At 30.9% G+C, this 25,866-nt stretch overlaps 1 protein-coding gene across 1 annotated transcript in view; it reads left to right on the forward strand.

The window, feature by feature from the left end:
* LOC139516769 (uncharacterized) overlaps positions 1–25,866 on the forward strand; it is a 94,607-nt gene that overhangs the window by 61,928 nt on the left and 6,813 nt on the right. The window contains exons 5-11 of the mRNA XM_071307058.1: positions 1,901–2,075; positions 2,507–2,572; positions 14,488–14,621; positions 20,205–20,346; positions 21,094–21,245; positions 24,956–25,138; positions 25,653–25,838. Coding sequence (XP_071163159.1) covers positions 1,901–2,075; positions 2,507–2,572; positions 14,488–14,621; positions 20,205–20,346; positions 21,094–21,245; positions 24,956–25,138; positions 25,653–25,838 — 1,038 coding nt within the window. The remainder of the gene's footprint in view (positions 1–1,900; positions 2,076–2,506; positions 2,573–14,487; positions 14,622–20,204; positions 20,347–21,093; positions 21,246–24,955; positions 25,139–25,652; positions 25,839–25,866) is intronic.

A 25,866-nucleotide genomic window follows, 5' to 3' on the forward strand; every position in this document is an offset into this window, starting at 1 on the left:
CAATTATCCATGGAACTAAATATTATAGTGCATGTTTGAATAGTGTTTCTGGAAGAAAATCTTTATGATTTGTATAAAATTTCACTTATTGATAAAAACGCAAATTTTACATAAGGAAATAACATATATTTAATTTGTTTCCTATTCAATTCATTGAAGTTAGAATTGCTTCATTTTGAATGGTAATCAAATTTTGAAATGTTAACATAAATGTGAGAGATTGTAAGTTCCAAATATCATGATTGTACAAATGTTCTGGAATTGTTTAAAGAAAATACACAAGGCTGATAGTTATAGTTGTAAATGTGTTCCATCAAAGTTGAGTCCAATCGGGATTACACAGATTAATAAGTTTTGTGACTGTGGACTCGCTGACATAGCTCGGGCAAGTCCTGTGATACATAGAACAAGGTCAATCCCAGTTCTTAGTATAGGCGATGGTTTAGAATCATCAGATGATGAGGTAAGTGAAACAAGTAAATGGTAAAATGTGGGATTTTTACCATGGTTCAGGATTTACCTAGTGAATATCAGGTATGTTCAAGGGAAATAAGCCACTTTTTTTCACACAATATACTAATGACCACAAGTTACTCTGGATACATTAATATTTGTTAGTACATGCATTTTTGTTTATTTTGATATCATTGTTTTGCCAAAATCTGCATACAACCCTATAAAAAATTTGCAGTACATTGAATGATCATTTAATATCGTGGCCCACAAAATCCAGGAAAAAATTGTATCCAAGGAATAATAATGGTTTGTGACCACCAGAGGCAGTGTGTGGAACAAAATTTGACCTTTTTACTGTATCGTCAAATTCAAAAACTTCTTCCAATTTTACATACCAATTAGTATTGAATTCTATCATACTATCAAGTCAAAGCCTGATTTTCTGAACAAATGCATGACCACAGTAGATTTTTAGAACTGATCTAGAGAAAGAGAGTTTGAGAAATCATTTCATTCTAGGAAGCAAGAAAAATTTAGCAAATTAGGGAAAATTTAAAGGAATTCTAATGAAAAAAGTTTTGATTTTTTTTGTTAGAAAGGTAGGATGCTATAGAAATGAAAATGCCTATATTATCATAACCTTTTCAAGAGATTTTATTACAAAGTTTCCTTCCTGCTATTGTTCTGTATTGTTATTTAAAAATAGTCTCTTTATTATATATAGCTGAGAGCAAAAACTATTAAAGCAGCATCTAGAAAAAGATTTTTGCCAAGGATCATATTGCTGTTAGATTTTTATTAATTTACCAACAAGTATTTCCTCTCCTGGTATGTTTTGATGCTGTGATTTTCTCTGGAATTATAATTAGTTTAATAAGTGTTATTGTGTTTTGGTATCTTACAGAAAATTGATGAGGTTTGGCAGAGGATCTAGCAGTAGTAGGTTAATTATTGCTACTAACCTTGATTGTCTGCAGAATGTTAAGTAAAATTTCATTTGTTGTTGGCGCTGGTAAAGACGGGAATTTCATTCCTTTTTGGGCAGTATATCAAATTGTTTATTTTTAGACCATAAACCTGTATACAAGATTAAACAATTTTGTTTGCTTCCATTGCTCTTGGTATCAAGATTGTTTCCCCAAAACTTAGTCTTGTTAAGTTAGTCCTTAAATTTTTTTTCATTATACAATAAAAAATCTATTTGTCATACTCACATTGACTCTCTTGTTTAATCTGAAAATATTCTTGTTGAATTTTTTTGGTAGTATCTTAAACATACATTTTTTTGGGGAAAATGTCATTTAATATTGCAACCAAATGCAGCATGCATTTCTGTCAATTTTGGCAAAAGATCAAATATTACGTCTAACAGTCAAGCAGTCCTTGTACTTTTCAGTAGTAGGCTTGATTTACATTGTTTATATTGTTTCCCCTTTCATTTCAGGCCAATGCAGACAGTTCAAATGTAACAAGGAGAAGAAAGTCTCCATCACCAAGACCAGAAAGACCAAAATCAGAAATCAGTGTGAGATGGGCCGACCTTGTAGAGACTACCGACATATCTCCTGTCAAACGGCGAGAGAGTGTAGAAAATCGACCAAGACCAAAGTCAGATTTAGGTAAGGATTGTAGCATGATTGATTGAGAATGTTGGTGACTGGGACACACAACGGCATGGAAATTTCATTACTGAGAATGTTGCAAGTGTCTTGTTTGAAAATTTTTTGCTCTCTGGGAGTTTTGTCTGCCAACAGCTCACAATAGTAATTGCTGAAATGACACTTTTTGAACTTACTTGTAATGAAATGTTTATTTGTTTTCAAATTTTGGTTGACACCATAGACTTGCATTTAATATATTTTTTATTCAAAAGGAAATAGAAATTCTTCTGTCATGTCTGTTGAATTCTGTTGCTGCAATACATGAAATCAGAAACACGCAAACCATTAAAAAATATTCAGATCAGGGAAAGCTTGTTTCACATTTTTAATGGGATATTCTTTGTAAATGAAAAGTGAAATAAATGTAACATTTTACTGATTTATTTCAGAGGATAATTTACAACTTTTTGATGAAATGTATGAGGATATCTTTGACGACATTGGTTATTTTACAGGTATCACACAATTTTTGTGGCATGGATTTTTTTTTATAGTTGCCTCCCTTTGTATTTGTATTATACAATTTTGCTTCTTCCATTATATTGATGTTGTAAATTATATTATATATTTTACTTATTTGGTCTTGGAATAACTGCTTTTTTTATTGAAACTTTTAGGTTTTTTCCTTATTTTGAACAGTGTGGGAAATAATAGTAGATATTTCATCTCCATGTGACACTCTATACAAGTTTATGGCTCAAACCAAAATAAATTTGTAACATAAGATAGTTTGAGAGTTGTTATAGACACTAATCATATGAAATTGAATTATTTAACATAACTTGGTTCTAAATATGAGTAACGTTTATCCACTTAATATTTTATCTTAATATTACATATACATTAACTTCTTAACCAAAATATTAAATGCATGCAAACATGCTTTTGTACCTATAAAAATTTGTTTTAACATATGTATTAGTTTAGAGATTTCGTCAATACTTTGATACCTTTGTTTTTATTTTTTCCTAATACCAAATTGATATTAAGTATGGGTGGATGAAAAAAAAGGGGGGGGGGTGTATAGTGGTGGATGGCATTCATCTTCAGTGATCTCTAGCCTGTCAACACATAGGTAGTAAGTTAGTGCCCCTGTTGTGGTGGGTGCATTCAACTCATATCTTCCTTGACAAGAAATGCCAGTTTTATGTGCCGTAGGTCATGGTTCTTTTCATGTGACTCCACTTCCCCACCTAGCTATATTTGTAGATTATCGTTGATCTCAACTACATTGAGGCAATCGAGTTGAGATTATTAATGATAATCTGTTTATCGCTATTTTACCTATGACGACGTTGTCAATTTCATGTCAATTTCGTTAGCAAAACCATGTGCCTGCTTAGTTTCTAGCGATAATTTTCCATCTTAAGCGAGTAGAATGATATGGAAAATTATCACCAAAAACGATCAAAGGAAACATGCTCAGTATAGCGATAAAGCCAAGTATGCTGAAAGTAGTGCTAAAACTCCATCAGTCAAATTAAAATGTGTTTTGAAACTTGCAAATGTCAATAAAAGGACCTATAATATCATTTTAAACAGTTTATTCCCAATTCATCTGCCTAAATATAATGAAATTGTTTTAAAATATTGTCAAGTCCAACTCTGAAAAAGATTTTTATTGAAATAAGACATAACTTATTACTTTTAGAGGACAAAGGTAATTAGTTACTTAAGTCAGATATTAAAATTTTGGTACACAATAAATTGATAACATAAATAGAAATATTAATTAATGTGACAATTTATTTCATAAAGACCTGACTTATCATTTTATTGTAGTATTTATATTTAATAAACAAAGGAAATTAATCAAACCTTGCCAAAAAAATGACACAATTCATTTTAATCAATATATATGTATGTTAATGGATAACAAAATGTCGGTAGACGATTTTTTTGGATTTCTGTATGAAGAAGGTATTGAACTTTCCATCTGATTATTTGAAGCCTTGTTCATGATGTACAATTCTTTTTACTAATTTGATTGTTAGATTTTTAAGAAATCGAGATAAAGACAAAACTTTGAAATCATATTATAATAAATTATTCGATAAAGTATAGTAGCCAAATATCAACAATATTTCTAGCAGCACAAATGCTGTTGTTTTGGAACACTAAAATCTGTTCTGCGTAGCAGTGTTAGACAGTGGTCTTCTTGTCCATGATTTTCAATTTTAAAGTTGTAACCTAAAAGTTTAATACTACGAAGGCAACACAAGGTGTTTCATTTTCACCCAACATCTGTTCAGCTAAAGATAGGCAGTATAAGTATAAGTAGGTATGATTAGGATTAAAGTGGTTTGAAATATACCACATTGTGAAAGAAAAATTATATTTTGTTTTGTTCTATTCATTGAAACATTTGTTATTGGGGGATTGCTTGCTTGCTTCAAATCCATTGGCATATATTGTATTATTAAGGAGGATTGTAGAGGGATGAAACATTGACTTATCAGTAATATATCTTATAACCTCACTCATTGGTGGATGATCCAGAGTGCCTGGAGAGAACCACTGATCCTAGGTAGAAAAACTTAAATTCCTTTTCAATTAAGATTTGAGTCGAGCGCAACTGTCCAATGCTGGATTAAAACTCACAACCTCACTGTAGGGCTAGTGAGTAAAAAGTATCAATAAGATCAATTGGTACTATAAGACCTTTGGAGATTGATTTATGAAGTATATCTGTGAAGGGTTGAAATGATTTATTACATTGTGTGATAGGTAGGTCAAAAAGGAGGTCAAACTTAGGACAAGTTCTGTAGGTCAGCAGTTTGAACAGTTTCGTCCATATCAATGTACATGTACCACAATTATCATTTGTGTTTGTTTCTTTATTTATCAGAATCATAATTTTGTACATGACACAACAAGTTAAAAATAGGATGTTGTTGTTTGTTAATTATAGTATACGTCACGAAGATTCACTCCTACCACCAACTATCGTAAGTCCTTGCGGAAGACAGATCATTCATTAAGTGTGTCAGTTTAGTTAATGTCACATTTTCATCAAACAATATATACAAACTAGCATAAGAACATGATACAATATGAATTTATATGCAAAGATTAAAAAGTTTGGCAGAAGAAAAAAATGTGGAAAATTGTAGTATTTTCAGCCTGTGTTAAAATATTGAAGTTTGTCATTAGTGTGCATGGTAGCAATGGGTAAAGTTTCTTGCTGATTTGGGGTTGGAGATTATTTTGATCAGTTATATTTCAGTGTCTACATAATGCATTTATATGACAGCATGTTCTAAAGTGCTGTGTCACAAGTCATAGTGTTAATAGCTAAATGCTGTCAGAGTGATGTCTTTAGTATATTAACTTTCTGAAAAAAGTCTTGCACAGAAGTTGTGACAAATTTTGACAGTGAACAAATAAATATTTGTTGTGAGTGCACACAAAAACAAATACCTACTTAATTGAAATTAAAAAAAAAATTATGTCCTATTCAACTTTTGTGATAAATAATAAACAAAAGAGAAAATTGAAACTTTTAGGAAAACCGCAACCATTTTTTTATAGCTACATGTTCAACGGACCATGAAAATGTCTATTTTTTATCTATCTGTCAAACATATTTGTCTTAACCTCAGTCATCAATATACTCACAACTTTCGTCATTGCTATGTAGGAATTCAAATGAAATGTGTCCAAACAAAATGAAAGGATTTTTTCATAGAAAAAAGTATGATTTTAAAATGAAATTGAAATTTTCTAAGGATTTTTTACCAGGAGTTTTCAGAATGAAAAAGGACATTTATAATTTTCTTGGTGAGTTTTTATAATAAAAAAAAATGAAAATGTTATATGAAATTTTAAGAATTAACTAGAATTTATTAAAAGTATAAGAAACAGTTGATTTGACTGTTGTTTGCTCTTTGGTGGTGTTGTTGTCTCTTTGACATTTCCCTATTTCCATTCTCAATTTTATTCTACAGCATTACATTGGAGAAAAACTTGTGTGTGTTTTTTTTTCTTCATAATTATTGTTTTCTGCTGTTTGGCATTTTTTGTGCTAACACTAATAATCAAACATCTTTGTTAGATTTCTGTTTTCCAATTCAACTACCCACTTAAATACCTCATTATACATAGTATTTGCACCAGAGCTTACACTTCAACACTGACTGTATAAATGTTTCATTCTGAAAAGGGGGAAACAAATAAGAAAATGTCGATAGGCAGTCAAATATTATAAGTTTGAGCCAGCAGAATTGATGGTCGTAAGAAAGACATTATAGGCAAACAAAATTATTCAAAATATCCCACAGAAACTAAAGATTGAGCAACTAAAAATCAACCAAACCAGAGTTGATTTGAATCTGATGTACAGAAGTTGTCGTTTGTTTATGTAATTTATACCTGTTTCTCGTTTCTCTTTTCTTTATTTTATATAGATTAGAACGTTGGTTTTCCCGTTTGAATGGTTTTACACTGGTAATTTTGGGGCCCGTTATAGCTTGTTGTTCGGTGTTAGCCAAGGCTCCGTATTGAAGGCCGTACATTGACCTATAATGGTTTACTTTTTTGAAATTGTTATTTGGATGGAGAGTTGTCTCATTGGCACTCATACTACATCTTCCTATATCTATTGAGTTAGAGTAAGGTTCCATTAGTAAGCTGTAATATTGAAATTCAGTTATTTATGTTAAATATAAGTTGTTTCTTCTTTAAAATGAGGATTTGAATTTGACTGTTTGATATATAAAATAGATTTAGAAAGTCTCCCATGCTCCTTGTTCCTAAATTTCTTTCTTCCTTAGGACTGCTGCAAATTCTATGTTTTTCTGCTTGTATAACAAGCAATTCTTATATTAGTTTCCAACTTGTCTGCCAAAATGAGTAGGTCTTTAAATGTCTAGCATTTCAAGAAAACTAAGCTCATTATATAAATTAAGATTAAGATGTTTGTAAATACAAAAAAGCATGAAGTTGTGTCACATTGAATCAGCTGTTTTGTATTAAGTAATTACAATCTGATGAGGAAAGTCTAAAGTTTGACAGATATGGGCTTTAATTTTGACAGCTTTGTTTGCCACATGTGTGCAGCAAACTAGTTTTTGTGAGGATATATATCTTGACAATAAGCATCTTTTAATAGCAAATCCAAAGGTGTTAATAATTATTTTGAATAGAAAACAGTCCTTTTAGCATTTAAACTGCAAATTTAGCTAAAAACTGGAATAATATCACATATAGGATGTCTGACAGCAATGCTATAATGTTTGGTGCATTAAACATATATATTTCTGAATGTAAATGTTCAGTGGCGGATCAGGGGGGGGGGGGGTTCCGGGGGTGCGCACCCCCCCTTTATTTTTGCCGATCAATGCATTTGTATCGGGACATATGTTTTGCACCCCCCCCTTTGCCCTGTGTTCCCTGGGTTAGCACCCCCCCTTTCGAAAATTCCTGCATCCGCCCCTGATGTTGCTTTTCAGCATGAATATGATATACTATAAATGTAATGTTTTAATTATTTCTTAAATATGACAGAATTTAGTATCGCATTAATTATAACTGCCATTTAAAATTCTGTTGGCATAATAGGCTGAAATCGCATATCTCCTGTTTTAATTAGTTGATCAAAAATAACAATGATTTCTGTATTTACAGTCTTTCAAATTTTATGGCAAGATGTAGATATTCCTGGATATACTCCTCTCTTCTGTAATATTGGGTACTCACTGTACTGTAAAACATGGTCACCTTAAAATAAGTATAAAAAGAGATAAGTTAGAAAGAGATCTATATGCAGTCACATTCATATCCCTGAGGCTTTGTGATAAAAAGGAAGTTGTTTTTATATTACTGAGAAACCACAGCAAAATGTAGTTGTAAATTGTTGTAAAAACCAATTGTTGTAATCCATTATCAATTTATATACTTGTAAATGGTTATAAATCACCAAAGAATCTACCAAGGCACTTGTATGTCCCCTTAGTAAAGATTGTAAATAATAGAAAGAAGAAAGAAAGTTGGCTTATCCCCATACTGTTGATCATGCAGTTTTCGTCAATGTTAATGTAATTAACATTATATTATTCATTAAATGAAGAATCATCCTTCCTGTGTCATACTTGAGTAAAGTGTTATATTCTGTCAAAATACACTTAATCAGCTGGGACAGGGATTGTTTCGTACTTGTGAACTGGTTTTCTGTATGCTCCTTTGCACTGGAAAATCAACTTTCAATTTCTTAAGCATAATTTTGAGAAAAAAAATGGAAGGAAGACAACTTTTTTTCAATTATAGGAATGAAGTGACGTTGGGACAATAATAGTGAAGGAAATTGTCTTATTGATGAATTAGTGTCTAAATGGTATAAAACTGGTTAAGATATTTTTTTGAGGATTCGGTACTTAAAAAAAACACATTTCGATGTCAGTGATGACTTGTGTGAAAGGATTTTTTAGAAGGAAAAAGTATAATTTAAGAAAGAAGAAGAAGTGGAAAATCTGTAGGGAAGAAATTCCTGGATTCTTCGTGATTAGATTTTTATATCATGAACTTGATGGTAGGTATAATAAAAGGCTGTTTATCAGTTCTATTAATTTACTTATCTATTTATCAATTGGTGTATTCATCATTATATACTTCAGTATGGCTTAGATGGCATCATCATGAGTCTGTCTGTCTGTTCAGATCACTGAAGTTAGTCACCTCAAAATTGATTGAAACTGTCTGCTTTCTCAGAAATGATTCCTCTGTATCTAAATTTCAGTGATTATTGTTATCCTTTGGTAGAATTTGAGTCACCAGCTTTCATTTTTCCTTAAAATATAAATGCATTATTATGACATTGCCTTTGGTAGGGGAAGGACTTATTTTGAATATCTGCTGCTGAAAATGTTTGTACGGTAATCATTCTTTATAATGTGCACCATTACTCATAATTTTGATACTCCCAAGCTCTGCTCAGATCCAGACTCACATTTTCACTACACTGATTAGATTATGATTGAAAATATATTAAAAAAAATATGTCACACTGACCAATATCTGAAAACAGTGACAGATCCAAGGGGCCTAACTCCTTTTAACATTAATGCATTTGAATGTGGACATATGGTTGGACCCCCCCCCCCCCTCTTTTAAAAATGACTGGATCCACCCCTGGAAAAAGAAGAAATCAGTTACTTTACTGTTTTACACAATACTAAACTGATAATCAGAATCATTTAAATTGTCATGGTTTAAGTCAGTGATATTTGAAGTAGCTAATCTTACTAACTTCAATGATAAATGCATACATGTAATTTGGTCCTCAAATTTTACTAGGTTTTATGAATAAGGATAGATTCTTTTCATTTGTATGAAACTGACATGATTTTTTGTTGCTTCAAACATTGAATGTACTGAAGGTTATCAGTAATTTGCAATTTTTCAATATTTAAAACCCTGTGAGATATCTGATCTATTGCTCCATAAATCTGTCCAGTTGTTCTCAGACATACTTATAAGACATAAAACATATAATATAATGTCTATAAAACAGTAAAAGATCTATATTTGGTGAAAAATACAGATCAGCTCAGTTCATATACTTATATTGATATATTATCTGCATAAATATTAGATATAACATCAAATATGATTAATCAACAGCTGTATTGTTTCAGGCGTAATACCTCATTGACCTTGTTGGAACATTTTCAAACCATGAAGTCTTCTTTTTGGCGGGATTTTAGGGACTAAAAAGGATTTCTACATTTTTATCTACTAAAATGGTCACATGTTACATTCGGATCATTTTTTAGTAAATTTCTCTTGTATATTGACCTCTGCTTTTCTGTAAGGTCATAAGGTCATAAGGTTAAATTAAATTTGAATAATACCCACCTGCTAAGAAAGATAAAATATTATGAAGATTATTATGTCATATGAGTGCACTAGATACTGCATTTTGAAATTATTGTTTAAGACTTTGACAAATTGAAACGTAGTAGATACATGAAATCAGTCTTAATTTTATACATGAACCTGTGTACCTGTGCTCGTCTGTGCCGTAGGTATTTTAATGAATGGTTGTTGTTTTGTTGTCAGGCTGTTGCATGAATTGTGATGACTATCTGCGTATATTTGTATCGCTGTGTGCCGTTTATAGAAAAGTACTGTAGAATACATGTTGTGGTAGTATTATAAGAGATTTATGTGGTTTTACTGTTAATTTGCATATTGATATTTTTGTTTAAAAGTGCCAAACTGTGCAGTTTTGAGATAGTGAAGTTTATTAAATTCTAAAGATATATTTAGTGTATCGAAAACACTTAAAAAGCTGGAACTACTTTGGAAATTGTGTGTCGATTGGGCTAAATCTTTTGAAATTAATTTATGAGTTTATTCAAAGCAGTTGCTTTTAATTAACTGTATGTGTTTGTATAATTAGATGTAAGGAAAAAATTGATGTGCCAATTAAAAAGAAATGCCCACAGCTTACAGCTATTGTTTAAAGGATAATGCAGCTGTATTTTTCAAAGGTTATACAAAAATGTACAGAAAATGAAAATTTCTTTTTTGAAAAAAGCAAATACTAATAACTTGCATAAGTTGGATTTTATTACACAGATTATCTTGACAAATAAGTCAAACAAAGTTGAATATCTGTGAACTTTGTATGTTACGTAACTTTGGACTTGGTAAATATGTGAAAGTTATTAACATAAGAGTATTAACTGTTATAAAGGATGATACTATAGGTATTGTTTTCTCCACAACAAAGTGATAAACAAATATTGGTTTATTCATGTAAATAAACATCGTAGTTTTCAGACATGTAACATTGTGACAATATTAAGGACATTCACATTTCAAAAAATAAATTTTGAGGAGACATTATTATTATGGAAATATTTTATAAGGTAAATATGCATTAAATTTAATGAGTTTTATTTTTTTAGATTTTGCTTTACTTTCAAGTTTCTTAAAAAATACTTATTAGACTCAACCAATGTTACATGTAATACAGGAAAATCGTAAATAATTTGAACTTCAAATAGACTTGTAATCTGGAAGATCTTCTTTCTTATCAGATTAAATTGTGACAAGATATTTTAAAGTTACAGTCGATTGGGTAATGATTTGTAATTTGTATTCTTGTCATAACTAAAGTAGTCTGGGAGATTCTTTAGAGGGTGAAGAGGAGTCGGCTTGTTCATTCTATTACATTCTTTGAAGGGCAAAAAGTGGTTTATTACCTATTCAAAGTTCTGCTCTGCTTACAAAAGGGACTATCAAATTTACCATCTCTTGGTTGTTTAGATCGTTAGGTTGCTGTTTCATTGATGTATATATATATAAAATGGAGAATGCAATTGGGGAATGTGCCTAAAAGACAACAACCAGACCAAAAAAGCAGTAAATCACCCAAAGCCAACAATGGGACTTCAAAGCAGCAAAAAAATTCTGCAACTGAAGGCGGGCTTCAGATGGCCTTTACACAATGATGTATTTACTAGTTCAGCCAAATGGGCCTCACACTAAACTGTGAAGCAATTTTTTTTTTTAAATTTGAAATTAGACATAAGACAATAAGAATCATTAGTCTTCCCCATTTTTCATCAGATGTCAGTTCTGTCGGAATCTGTTTTTTTTATTAGCTCACCTGGCCCGAAGGGCCAAGTGAGCTTTTCTCATCACTTGGCGTCCGGCGTCCGGCGTCCGGCGTCCGGCGTCCGTCGTCGTCGTCGTCCGTCGTTAACTTTTACAAAAATCTTCTCCTCTGAAACTACTGGACCAAATTAAACCAAACTTGGCCATAATCATCATTGGGGTATCTAGTTTAAAATTTGTGTCCGGTGACCCGCCCAACCAACCAAGATGGCCGCCATGGCTAAAAATAGAACATAGGGGTAAAATGCAGTTTTTGGCTTATAACTCAAAAACCAAAGCATTTAGAGCAAATCTGACATGGGGTAAAATTGTTTATCAGGTCAAGATCTATCTGCCCTGAAATTTTCAGATGAATCGGACAACCCGTTGATAGGTTGCTGCCCCTGAATTGGTAATTTTGAGAATATTTTGCTGTTTTTGGTTATTATCTTGAATATTATTATAGATAGAGATAAACTGTGAACAGCAAAAATGTTCAACAAAGTAAGATCTACAAATAAGTCAACATGACCAAAATGGTCTGTTGACCCCTTTAGAAGTTATTGCCCTTTATAGTCAATTTTTAACCATTTTTCGTAAATCTTAATTATCTTTTACAAAAATCTTCTCCTCTGAAACTACTGTACCAAATTAAACCAAACTTGGCCACAATCATCATTGGGGTATCTAGTTTAAAAATTGTGTCCGGTGATCCGGCCAACCAACCAAGATGGCCGCCATGGCTAAAAATAGAACATAGGGGTAAAATGCAGTTTTTGGCTTATCACTCAAAAACCGAAGCATTTAGAGCAAATCTGACATGTAGTAAAATTGTTTATCAGGTCAAGATCTATCTGCCCTGAAATTTTGAGATGAATCGGACAACTCGTTGATAGGTTGCTGCCCCTGAATTGGTAATTTTAAGGAAATTTGCTGTTTTTGGTTATTATCTTGAATATTATTATAGATAGAGATAAACTGTAAACAGCAAAAATGTTCAGCTAAGTAAGATCTACAAATAAGTCAACATGACCAAAATGGTCTGTTGACCCCTTTAGGAGTTATTGCCCTTTATAGTCAATTTTTAACCATTTTTCGTAAATCTTAGTTATCTTTTACAAAAATCTTCTCCTCTGAAACTACTGTACCAAATTAAACCAAACTTGGCCACAATCATCATTGGGGTATCTAGTTTAAAAATTGTGTCTGGTGACCTTGCCAACCAATCAAGATGGCTGCCATGGCTAAAAATAGAACATAGGGGTAAAATGCAGTTTTTGGCTTATCACTCAAAAACCAAAGCATTTAGAGCAAATCTGACATGTGGTAAAATTCCTTATCAGGTCAAGATCTATCTGCAACAACAAAAGAAAGAGAGTTTTTAACGACCTCAGCTGGCTATACAACCCTTGCACAATCAACTGAATTTTTGCAGAAATCATTAATAGGATAGATTGCCCTTATATGATAATTTTTTATTACCTTTTTGTTTTTTTTGGCAAATGGGGGGGGGGGGGGTTCAACACCTATTGACCAAATTAATGCATTACTTTGCATTTCTTGTTAGATAAATTTTACAAAAATTCTCCCCTGAAACAACTGTTGAATTTAAACAAACTTGGTTTAAATCACCACTAGGATATCCAGGAACCACTGTGTATGATGACCCTGCCTGCCCACATGGCTGAAATAAAACATAGGTTTCAAATGCACTTTTTAGTATTATATCTCTGAAACTAAACGACAGTACAACAGTTGCATTTATCATGCAACAATTGTAAATAAAAATATCAGGTGAGCGACACAGGGTCCTTGGACCCTCTAGTTGAATCTGTTAAGTAACACCAGTCAATGTCTTGAAAACATATGGTAACTACACAAGGAAGAAACCTTAGCAGGGATTAGAATAATTTTCTCACCTTTAATTTTCATGACGGACTAAGATTGTCTGAAATAAGATATAGCTTATTAACAACACGAAATGACATTTGTTAATATACCAATGGAGCCTCAAATTACATGCTTATTCAGATTTCAACTGCTGTGAATTATATTTAATTGATCCCTATGAAGTATCAATATTCTAGATAATAATGATGTTTTAAATAGCCCTGTAAAGGTTTATCCTATGCTTAGCTTCATAACATTGGACTTCATTTTTTGGGTGAAAACTACACATTCTTGACTTGCAGGTAAAGTTCTAAGCTAAGACTAAACTCAATTTTTTCAGTTAAAAATTTTTGATAAAGGAAAATTTTTATAGACAACAGTTCCTCGAACTGTCTTACAGTTGTGGGAATGTAATATCTCAATTCTAATTTCGTTTTTCAAAATGCATAACTGTTGGTTCAGTTGAACCTTTGACAGTTAGGTCATATTGCTTTATTTAAAATATTGCGTAAAAGTACTTTGAAACAGTAACAGTTCAAGAAAGTATATAAGACTGAAATATTGTTTTTTTGTTAAGTTTATTATATAAAAACTGGCATTTGTTCAGAAAATCAGCATGCAAAATATTTCTTTAATTAACAGATTTAAGAGTTAATTTTATTTCAAAACAAAAACCTATTCATTGAAGAGTTTATGTAGACAGTTTCAGCATCATAATTAAAATTGAAATATGTGAGTGGGTAAAAGTTTTTGTTGTCATTTACAAAAGTATAATTACAGAATTCTAATAGAGGAAAACACAAGAAGGAAATATTTTTTACCTTCATATCTTGGGATCTTTTGTTAATTTGTTTAATGGTGTAATTTGATTTATTAATAGGAGGAAGCTCTCTAAGTCCAGATATGAAACCTTTTGGTAGTCAGAGCAGTCTCCAGTTGATGTACAGTTCCTTACAAAGTTTAGACTCATTGCGGAAACATGATTCGTATGAGCAGAAACCAAATAAACGACGGGTAAGTTTTCTGATATATTCTTACTCCGTACTTGAGTTGTTCCTTACGGAGTTTGGATTCATTACGGAAACATGATTCGTATGAACAGAAACCAAATAAATGACGGGTAAGTTTTCTGATATATTCTTACTTCGTACTTGAGTTGTTCCTTACAGAGTTTGGATTCATTACGGAAACATGATTCGTATGAACAGAACCCAAATAAACGAATGATAAGTTTTCTGATTTGTTGATGCATAGAATACTTGTCTCAGTATATAAATACAGTTTATTTATGATGACAAAGACAAGTAACACGAAGGATTTTGGGCTGCTCAGTCTTGATGCAGTGACTTCGAAAGGAAAAATCAGTTATTGGTTTGTTTAGTAACTATTATACATATCTTTATTTCTCAACAAACCAAATTCCAAGTAACTTGAATAAGAAATTGTCAAATCTCTTGTGATAGATACTAGGGATAAATCAACACTTCTTGTATATAAACAACTTACTTCCTATTTCAAAGGTTTGCTTCAACTTCAAGGTGGAGATAGACCTTGTAAAGATCATTTCCTCTAAAATTACAGTTCAAACTTCCTGAAAAAAACCTTTTGAATTTCTTAAAAGATGTCAATAGCTTTAAGGCAGTTTGGAATTTTAGTTATAGCATGATATGATGCCTGTTTTACCGCTATGATAAAATAAAAGTCTAGATATTTATGGAAATTTCACACTACAAATGGGTTACAATAGTCCTTAGCTACTTTATTTAACCTCAATTGGTGTTAAATTATAATCCAGTTGATTTCTATATAAAAGTTAGATTTTTAATTAAAAATAAAGTTTGAAGCATATGTGTTAATTAAAACTGGTATACAGCTTGGAGGCTTACTATGATTAGATGAAAAGTGAAATTTAAACTTGAATATCCAACATGTATAGGTGGTTGTGAAATAAATTTACTATAAAAATGGTGACTAAGGATATATAACGGCAGATATTTAAGATTGGCAGCAAACACCCGGTAAGGTTTTTGGTTAAGCAGAAAATTGCATGTTCACATTCCAGGTATTCTTATGTTTTGGATAAATAATTTATTTTTAAAATGGTATTTAACAGTGTGAATACATTCAACACCTATTAGGCTACCTTGCGTTGTTCAATCTGAACCTAAAAATTACAAACTGTTATTATAAGTCATTAAGGTATTAAATTCTGTCACCCTTTTCTTCATATTCAAAAAGTTGTTGCAATTTCATTGAAAATTACATGCGATTAAAAAAAAAATCTATCGTTCCTTTCCAAATTTCTGCGTAGGGAAGATTTGTATCTAAAAATTATTTTATTTGGCACTTAACTGTTTTAGGAATTGTTCAGGTTTACATTAATATATTTAGTTAGACATTTGAAATCCTCATAAATTTTTTTTATGAATTCCATTAAGGAAGCAAGTATTTCTTTGTGTATGCATTTCACTTTTGAAAATTTGAATTACATTCTGGATATGCACGATAGTGCATAGATATTCTTAATGCAGCATGATGCATCACAACATATGAATTATATAGGTGAAAAATTGAAAAAGAAAAGAAACACATTATTTTTGACTACCTGAGTGACTTCGAACAAGCAAAGCTTGAACATAAATGTTGACACTTAAAATTCTTTTTAGCAACTTTCCTTTACAATAAGTAGGTGGGATTAGTCCATTTCCCAAATCCAAAGGGATAACAGGTTTGATTCTAACAAGATTTCAATACAGTGTTCAATGAAGCAATTCTCCTTTAAGGCATTTATTTTTTTAAATTGATTGAGCCAGTGATCAAAGTTGTAAAAATAAGACCAACTGTAAACAATAACATTGTTTTTATCCAATCTATCCAGATAAGGTTAAGCGTCCCCAGGAACATACGTGTGAATCATCTTCACAGTGTACACACTTCCTATACTGGACATACTGGGATAAATATATATCTATGTCATATGTGGGGATTATAATACTTAGTGTGTTATCTAAAGGTTATATTTAAAAACTACCATGAAGGGATTTCCAAAAACGAAAAATTGCATCGACATGGATAATATTAAAAAATGTTCTTTCACTTTTGACGAAAATAAGAATATTGCAATAATGAAGAATAAAACACTAACTGAATTGATAGAGGATGAATTTCTGGAGCCTGTACAAATGAGACACAACTTAAAAAACAAGGAAAATCGCAATAGATTGGTAGGTCATTTTAAATGTTTTAAACTAAGACTCCGTTGACCTTGAACAGTTTATATTGATACCAAGGAATTTAACTATTGTTAAAGTAAATAGCCAAAATGTTTTGCAATTTATTAATTTTATAGGAACTAACTCATCATATAGGTATTCTACCATAGACATTAAGTTTCATTGAAATAATAACCCATTTTGTGAACAGTGAAGTGACTGATGCCATGATTTTAAAGTATCAAATTTCCTAACACAATGTCACTATTGAAGACCTAGTCTAGTGTTGTTTGCATTTTGGTTTCATTCCTCATAGACAAAAGGTTGCACTGGGTTATAAAAATATGATCATCTCTTAGACTTCTCTAGTTCGGGCAGTAAAAAACATTTGCTGAAGTGATGTGTCTGTTAGGCTGTTAAATTATGTTGCCACCTGAGGAGCCTGTTGCAAGACAACATTTCTGTCCTCATCCATCATACCATTATTTGCCAGTCCAATGATTCTGCCCTTCATTCCAGTGTACTCTTACCTTGCAGATCCTACCTATTATATTTATTGTTAATTTGTTCTCATCTTAAACATGCATGAAATATTTGCCACTGGACTTTAAATGAATATTAATAAATCAATCATTCCTCCTATGGTTACTGGGGTCCATACTTTTTACCCTATCAGTGCACAAAGATATAACCTTTCACCGACTGCTAGTGGGATGTACTTTAAACTTTAACAAATAGGATATTCTACTAACATTTAGGGTTATTGACAAACATAAACATGATAAACATCTTGATTTACTGAACAATTTCAAGAATAACCTCTTCAAATTATGAAAATTGGTGATTGTCTGTCGTAGTCTATAGTTGGGACAGACTTTTTGTAAAATGAAAGTAGTATTGGTAAAACCATACATTTGTTTGCTCTGATCATGATTAGATATGAATCTGAGAGAGTAAGCATATCCAAAGGAATTTTAAGAAAATGACCCACATTTATCTCACTAAATAGGGGAAAAAATGATATTTTTTGGTGAACCAGGTTGACTAGGTAAAGGATGGCAATATTAGCATATTTATAAATGATATGCAATAAAAATTCTTAACATTAACATTCAAACTATTTATACCCTGGTATTTTTCTGTTGGTAATTCAGCTAAAATTGTCATTTTTCCTTTGTGGAGTGAAATGTTAAATGTCAATTTTTATTTGAATTCCTATTGATTACAATTGGCCACTGTCACCTTCTTTCTTGACAATACACTGTCCAGGACTCCAGGTGCCCTTTCTTTTTTACCTGCTTCTATAATTAATCAGCTCAGGGATTAGCACCTTTGTACATGTCCAACATCTGCTTCAGGTAGGCTGCAACAATAGCATCTTTGAAAATGATATTCCATTGGTTTATTTGAATTCAAAATTTACCAAATGAATTTTGAATATAGTGGTTGGCTTTATCTGAGACTACTATAACACTGTATTATAGTAGTCTCAGGCTTTATTTACTTTACAATGAATGACATATTGTCAAACAGATGTCTTAGGTTATCTTATTATTTATTTATGTAATTTTGTTTAAAAAAAAAAAGAAGAAAATCTTAAGTTAAGAAAATATATAAATCTTTGACCTCTAACACATGATTACTTTAATGAATAAACAAACATCAATCTTTTATTGTTCTTTAGGCTTAAGATTTATCTAATATTAACAGATCTGTAATGATAATGTATATAATTGTTGTGTCATCATATTAATAGCCTATTATCATATCTTATCTTGATCATAGGATTATTGTTATGATGTCAGTGAACTTGTGTCATAAATTCTCATGGTTATTTAGATGTCATCATAAAATTATCAATATTTACATTATTTGAAATGGAAATAAATGATTCTTTGTTTCGTTGATCAATTGTGGTTATGAAATCCAAGTTAAATGTAAATCAAATAAATAAATAGTTAACAAATTTGAATATGAAAGTTTTATTTTGATTAGGTTCACATATTACAGTACAAACTGTAAGCTCTTGAGAGCTTTATACCAGATATAAATAACCTTCATATAACATCAATACAGAGGGCATCCCCATGCAGATTACAAATGTAATTGTTTCAACATGTTTAAAAGAGGGATCTGATGGTGTTCCGTTAATAGCAGATCGAATGGGTTATGCACCAAAAAGAGGTCCATAATTTCCAAAGGACCTTTTTGCAATTTTTTTATTAAGATAGTTTAACCTGTGTCCTCCATATTAAGATTTATTATCTGAAATATATTTGGATGAGTCAAGGATTTGTATAGTAAGTCTTACTATACAAATCCTTGGATGAGTGCAATACAAAAAAGAATACTCTTCAAAGCCTTTGTTACAATTTTTGTATGGCATAAAGCAATTTTTTTCAAACCACTTTTGAAAAAGACTAAATTGTAAAAGAAAATAAGTACATGAATTCACAGTTGTTTATATTTATCTCTTCAAATCTATCAAGGTGTCAATATAAGAAGGAAGTACTTACATTATTGCCATTCAGTTTGATTGGCCAAGAAATTGTAACTGTGTCATTGTAAATAATTGAGTCTTTGACAATTTAATTTGTAGACAGATTAGACTGTGTAATTGCTAATTAAATCATTGAAGCAATGGGTGTCTAGTTACTTTGTCTGGAGTAGTACTGGATACATATATAAACTGTTACTTGTGATTTAATTAATTAAATAGAAAGTGAAGCTTATTGTGATCTCACATATTTTTGCAAAAATATTTTAAATTAGAAAGGTCCTGTGGTGATCAAAATGAAATTACAACAAGATTTTTCTGTTATTCCCATGATGATAATTTGTACACCAAGTATTACAAAGAAGAGGAAAAGAAGAGAACACATAGAAACTGATAATATTTCTAAAAAGAGAAAGTTGACAGATCATGAACTTGAAAAACCTTCAGTACGAAGAAAAATGATATATTCATATTCCTGTGCTGAAAATATTGTTTTTGCATCAAATTTGGTTGTCATGGTATTACATAATTTTTATCTTGTGATAATTATATAGTTATAATTTGTTTTTAAATTTTTTTTCATTTTTTTTTTAGAAAGTGCTTGATAAAAATAGTATATTTAAAACGTTAAACAAAATATTGCAGACATTTTACAAGGTTTTTTGAGCCCTTTAAAGCTTGCTGTTCAGTGTGAACCAAGGCTCCGTGTTGAAGACCTTACTTTGACCTACATGTATAATAGTTTTCTTATATAAATTTGACTTAGATGGAGAGATGCATGTCTCATTGGCACTCATACGTGTACAAGATCTTCTTATATCTAATATTAATCATTAGAAAACTTTGTCATCACAAATTCTAATTGCTTGATATTCTTTTTATTTTCAGATGTCCACACCTCATCCAATCAAAACCAGATTATCAAGAGTACCTCCTAAACAACAGAAACGTGTGCCCCTTGTCAGATCTCACAGTATGCCAGAAAGTCTCGACAAACTCCATCGCAGGAGGAAACTTCATAGTGCAATAGGTAGCCATCTTGTTGTGGTAGCTTGAAATGTTTATTTGTAAAAAAATAAATAAGCATCTCTGAATCACAAATGTATTTGAGTGTCTTCAGTAAGGGTTTATTTGTAGCTTTCATTATTTCAAGTAGAATTCTCCTTTCAGTAAAAATATAAGTCTTTGCACTTATAATTTGTATTAGATAATCCAGTTAAAATAAACAAGGCAATCATATATAATAGTTAAATTAAATTAACATGTAATTGTAATGAATGTCACAAACTTTGACATATTGTATCAAAACATGTAAAGACAAGGAAATGTTAAAAAATATTCATTTGTAAATGTTGATTGTTCTTAAAAGATGGATTTAACGTTCTAAGTGTAAGTTTGATTACAGTTGTTACATTTTAAGAGCACATTTTATTGTAAATTTTGTTGGATTTTTTTTTATATAGAAGTGTATTTCTATGAACTTTTAGGATTCTTTTTTTTAAGAGGAAATGCACAGAAATTGTCACTCTTTAACAGATTCACAACTTTTTCCATAGTTGAGAATCCCATTTCTGATTTGATATTTTTTCTCACCAGCATTTCATTAATTCAGTAGAACTTCTCAGATGTTTGATCATGCTTAACTCTCTCTTTATGTATCAATTCAATTGTACACTTTAATATGAAATCCAAAAATTGCATACAAAATTGAATTCAGATACTTACTAGAATACTGTTTTTTAGTGCACAGAGTTTAATTTTAACTGTCTCTTCACAGGTTCAAGTAATCTTCATGATATATACCTCCGACACTTTGATGATGACAGTAGTTCTGATGATGGTTCAGATATATCAGTAGACCACATTAGTCTCAACGAGAAAAGTTTAAGTGCAAGATCATCACGAGCAGGATTATCTACCCTTGACGAGGTAAGGAAATTGATCATAATGCAATATAGATCCTTTCTTAGCTAAGAATAACTCAAAGGAAAATGTAGGCATAAGTCAATTAGAGTAGGCTGTTCAGGTATTCGGTAAGATGGTCATATATGCCACCAGGGGAGATATAGGGTTATATAGCTTTTACCCCTCCTATCTACTCAAAGTTTAATAAGAAATTATTACCAATAAACTAAGCATCTTAAGTTAGACCATATAAAAGCCTTCTTCAAGAATATATTTTGATGACTGCATTTCATGCATGTTAATTATGTTGAACCAATCAGAAAGAGTTTTATTGCTGTATCAGCCTCTCAAATTTTTTTGATTTTTGCACAATTTATAAAAACTTGTAAACAATCCTCATTTCTATGGAATTTCAAAACATCTGGATTTTTGAAACTAAAGTGCAGATACACGCTTCAAACTGACCACATCTTAAACTTTAATCACGAAATACTTTACTGAAACAATAAACTAGGCACACTTATTACGAAGTACATTTGTTCATGGTAAACTTAGATACACACTTTAAACAAACCACATCTAAATCTGTAATCACGAAATACTTTACTTAAAGGACATTTAGAAAAGATTCAATGTAATAATAAATAATAAACAATAACTAACATTAAGTTTTCTAAGAACAAATATATTTCTCTGAAATGATATGTTGTTTTTAAGCTCTTGTCCAAAACAATCCAAACCCATATATTTCAAAAGCAATAATGATAAGTAGCACTCCCACATACTGGCGGGGAATGATTTCCGCAGCGTGGAACTTTAGACAAAACTTGAAATAAATGCCAGTAAAGTGTGTTACTTTAATTAAGACAGTAATATAATGTTCTACCACTGTTACATAATATAAGGACAGCTGCTGAGAAATTTATCTTTTCAATGTCTGATATTTGATCAAGATTGCTAATTTGTGGTAAGAACTGGAACTTTGTTGCATGATTCATGTATAAAACAGGAGCAAATAAGTAAAAATGTTAAGTTTCGATAATTAGTTTTAATTGATGCAAATCATAATAATTTTTTTATATGAAAATAAAAATATCAGTGTTTTGTCTGTCTGGTTTGATGATATTTAAAAGAAAAGCAACAGATCAAATTATCTGCGAACAGTGTGGAGAATTCAGGTCATTGCATATAGGCCAGGAGTCTGCTTTTTTGGGTATCATTTCTGTAGAAATTTAAAGTTGTCTGCTAGAGTCATTGGGAATGCAAGGCAACTATAAATCCTGACTTATGGTAGCTTTGCATTAATAGTGGACTTGAAAGTTAAAAGCAAGCATCTTAATTAAATAAAAACTAAGAACTAATAATTTCTTTTATAAGATTAAAGTAACTTAGTAATTTGGCATGCCATCAAGTTTGATAAAATATTTAAAAAAAGAACTGATATATGTAAAGATACTGTGTTATCATGTAACATGTCTAAATTGCTTCATAGTGAGATAGTGTCATTACTTACATACTAACACCTTGTATCAGGTAATTTGGAAGTTCAGAAGTTCTTAAAAACCATGAAAAAAAAAGAAAGTTTGTGTCAATAGATATAGGAAGTGCCAATGAGACAACTCTCCATCCAAGTTCTCTGGTCTAAGTCAGTAAATGGCCAGCTGTTCATGGGAGTACCTCATAAAAAGATCCCATGCCTCAAAGTATCCAGTATATTCATTGACATTTGGACAATTTTTTTTATAGTGTATACCTTTTTGTAACTTCCTATCTTTAAATGGAAACTGTCCAAAACAAACCCTGACACCACCAAATTTCACTTTTAATCCGACTGACTTTGTATTAATTCCTGTTATTGCTATCCAACGTTATGTTAAAAATAGATTTAATAATATATTTTCAAGTAGTTTCAATACATACTGAAATAGTATTATTATAAGGATATCCTTTTTCTAATAAAAAAAAATAATAAAAGAAGTTTGTAACCTCAATCATTTAAAAAGGATCTAAAGCTGAATAAGCTTTGTTTTGTACTACATTCTATGTAACATGTACACACTTCTCTGGTTTTCAAATAGCTGCTGAATTGTTTAGACAAAAACTATATTTAAATTCAAGTGAAATAAACTAATGTATTTATGCAGTCCTTAGAGATGTTATTCTGAGTACAGTTGAGAATAAAGTATTGGGAGTGTTCTTACAAGTGTTTCATATAGTGTCACACTGACAGATTGACAGCTGTTTTAGAAATTATTACTGGTTACATGTTTTAAAATGCTTCAAGTTTACAGTTTGAGTTCAAGGATTTATCAGTTCATCTGAGTTTTTTGACAGAAAAAATAACATGATGAGGTGTGGTACTCGTGTGATAAGGAAATACTAATTTTTTAAGAGAAGAAAAGAAAAGAGCTCAATTTCATAATTTTCCAGTGCTAAAAATTTGGATATACTTATACGATATTTTCTATTCTGGGAAAATACTAGTATTTTAAGACATAGGAGAAGATAGGAGCTCTGTTTACTAATTTTCTAGTGCTAAAATTTGGATATACTATTACGATATTGTGTCTTTTCTGGGAAATATTTATGTGTGTTTTTACAAAATTTTATAAAAATTTGAATATGTACAAGATTATGCATGGATTTTATGAAAAGGAAGATTTCTATCCAAAACATAAACATCCATCAAAAGTGAAAAAATCAAAGGTAAATATGGTGTGAAAATTGAGAATATTAAATTAGCTCAAGGGTTATTTAAAAAATATGGATCTTTCTAAATGATCATTTAAATTTCATTTTACAATTTTCACAAGTTTTGCTGAAGATGGAAACAAAATTGTCTTCTCATTAGCTCAGATGCTGAAATACTGGCAATATTCAATTAATTTGTTGCTTGAAATATAAGGTATTTTTTAAGAAATGACTACTTGATATGCATTTCATAATTTTATGATTAATTTCCTCCATTTAAAGTTTTAATACCACATATATCATTATATAAAGTATTTTACTCTTTTTTAACCAATGTTTAAGGTGAAGCTTTATCCTATTTGAAGGGAGGTTCAGTAATAAGTAATGCTGTCGCATGTGTATTTTAAGTAGTTCAAGTAGCGGTTTAAAGATTGGACTTTATACCTTTGAGGGTTTGAAAAAATACACGAATTATAAACTTACGTGTTCTGATCGGAAATGAAACCTTTTGAAATATCAAGCCTCATTTGATATAAATAGATGTATTTAGAAGAAAAACACAAATTAGTTAACTTGAACATTGCACACTGTTGCACAATGTATATGCCTCTAAATATAACTCGTGTCTTTGTTTTGAGATTCAGTCACCATTATAGTATAGACAGATGTTTTGCTGAAAATTTTGGCGGGGTAAAAAAGTATTATAGTTATTTGACAGTCTCTTTTAAAACTTAATAGCAGGACTGAAAAAATTATAGCAGTGTGTAAGTTTCTAGGGAGGATTTAGAACTGGAAAATATTCTTAAAGCATCAAGCGATGGTAAATGGTTAGAAGCATACACATGTTTTTCCCATATCATAAAATGTAATGTTTGTTACAAGAGAATTGCACGTAAGCATGCTAGATGTTATGTCACAGAACTACAACCAAGTACTTTGTTCTACATGTTACTTTAACTGAGTAAAAACAAATTGCTGAGGAAAGGTGAAGGCATTTTATTTTTGTTGTTGTTCTCAATAATTAAAACTGTCTTATTTTTCAGATGCCAGAGAGTGAGAACCGTACATATGCTGAAGCATTATGGGACCACATTACAATGGACCAAGAAGAGTTACCATTCCGTGCTGGTGATTTGTTAGAGATTATAGACATGAATGACAAAGACTGGTGGTATGGTGCTCTGGATGATCACCAAGAAGGGTGGTTACCTGCTACCTTTGTTAGGGTAAGGTTTCAGAACTTTTCGTTCCTTTATCCTTTTCTTTATGAATTAGAAGCATGGATACCCTCTACCTTTGTTAGGGTAAGGTTTTATGTCTAACTCTTCTTTCCTTTATTCTTTTCTTTATAAATAACTATTTAAAAATAACTTTACAAAAGGAAATGTATTCATATTAAGCCTCAACAAGTTTTGAAATTTTTTCTAGTCTTTAGTATTGATACCTCATAAAGCATCAAACATTGTGAATAAAGCAATTTTCTTTCCTTAATAACTTTATTAATAGCTGTTGAATAATATGTTTTCGGATTAACCCTCAAAAAGTTTCAAATTTTCTGGTCTTTAGTATTGATACCTCATAAAGCACTAAACTTTGTGAATAAAGCACTTCCATTAGATTGAATTTGTTCATGTATTGCATTTCATTTTTAATGTTATATTATTTGATGATTACTACATTAATTTTTTCCATCTCAAAACATCAAAACATATATTTATTGACAATTATTTTTTTCAATAGTTACGTGTGAACCAAGACCATTTTGAGGAAGACTTTGTTGGTCGGTTCTCAGAAATACCAGAACACACTAGTCCCAACCTTAGACGGATCAGTATGATAAATCCAGACCAAGGACGGATCAATGTCATCAATGAAATCTTACAAGCAGAACAAGACTATGTTAAACATATGAAAGATGTAGTAGAGGTGAGCCTAATTAGTTTTACGCACTCCA

The sequence above is a fragment of the Mytilus edulis genome, chromosome 3 (assembly GCF_963676685.1).
Source record: "Mytilus edulis chromosome 3, xbMytEdul2.2, whole genome shotgun sequence".
In the NCBI taxonomy this organism is placed as follows: Eukaryota; Metazoa; Mollusca; class Bivalvia; order Mytilida; family Mytilidae; genus Mytilus; species Mytilus edulis.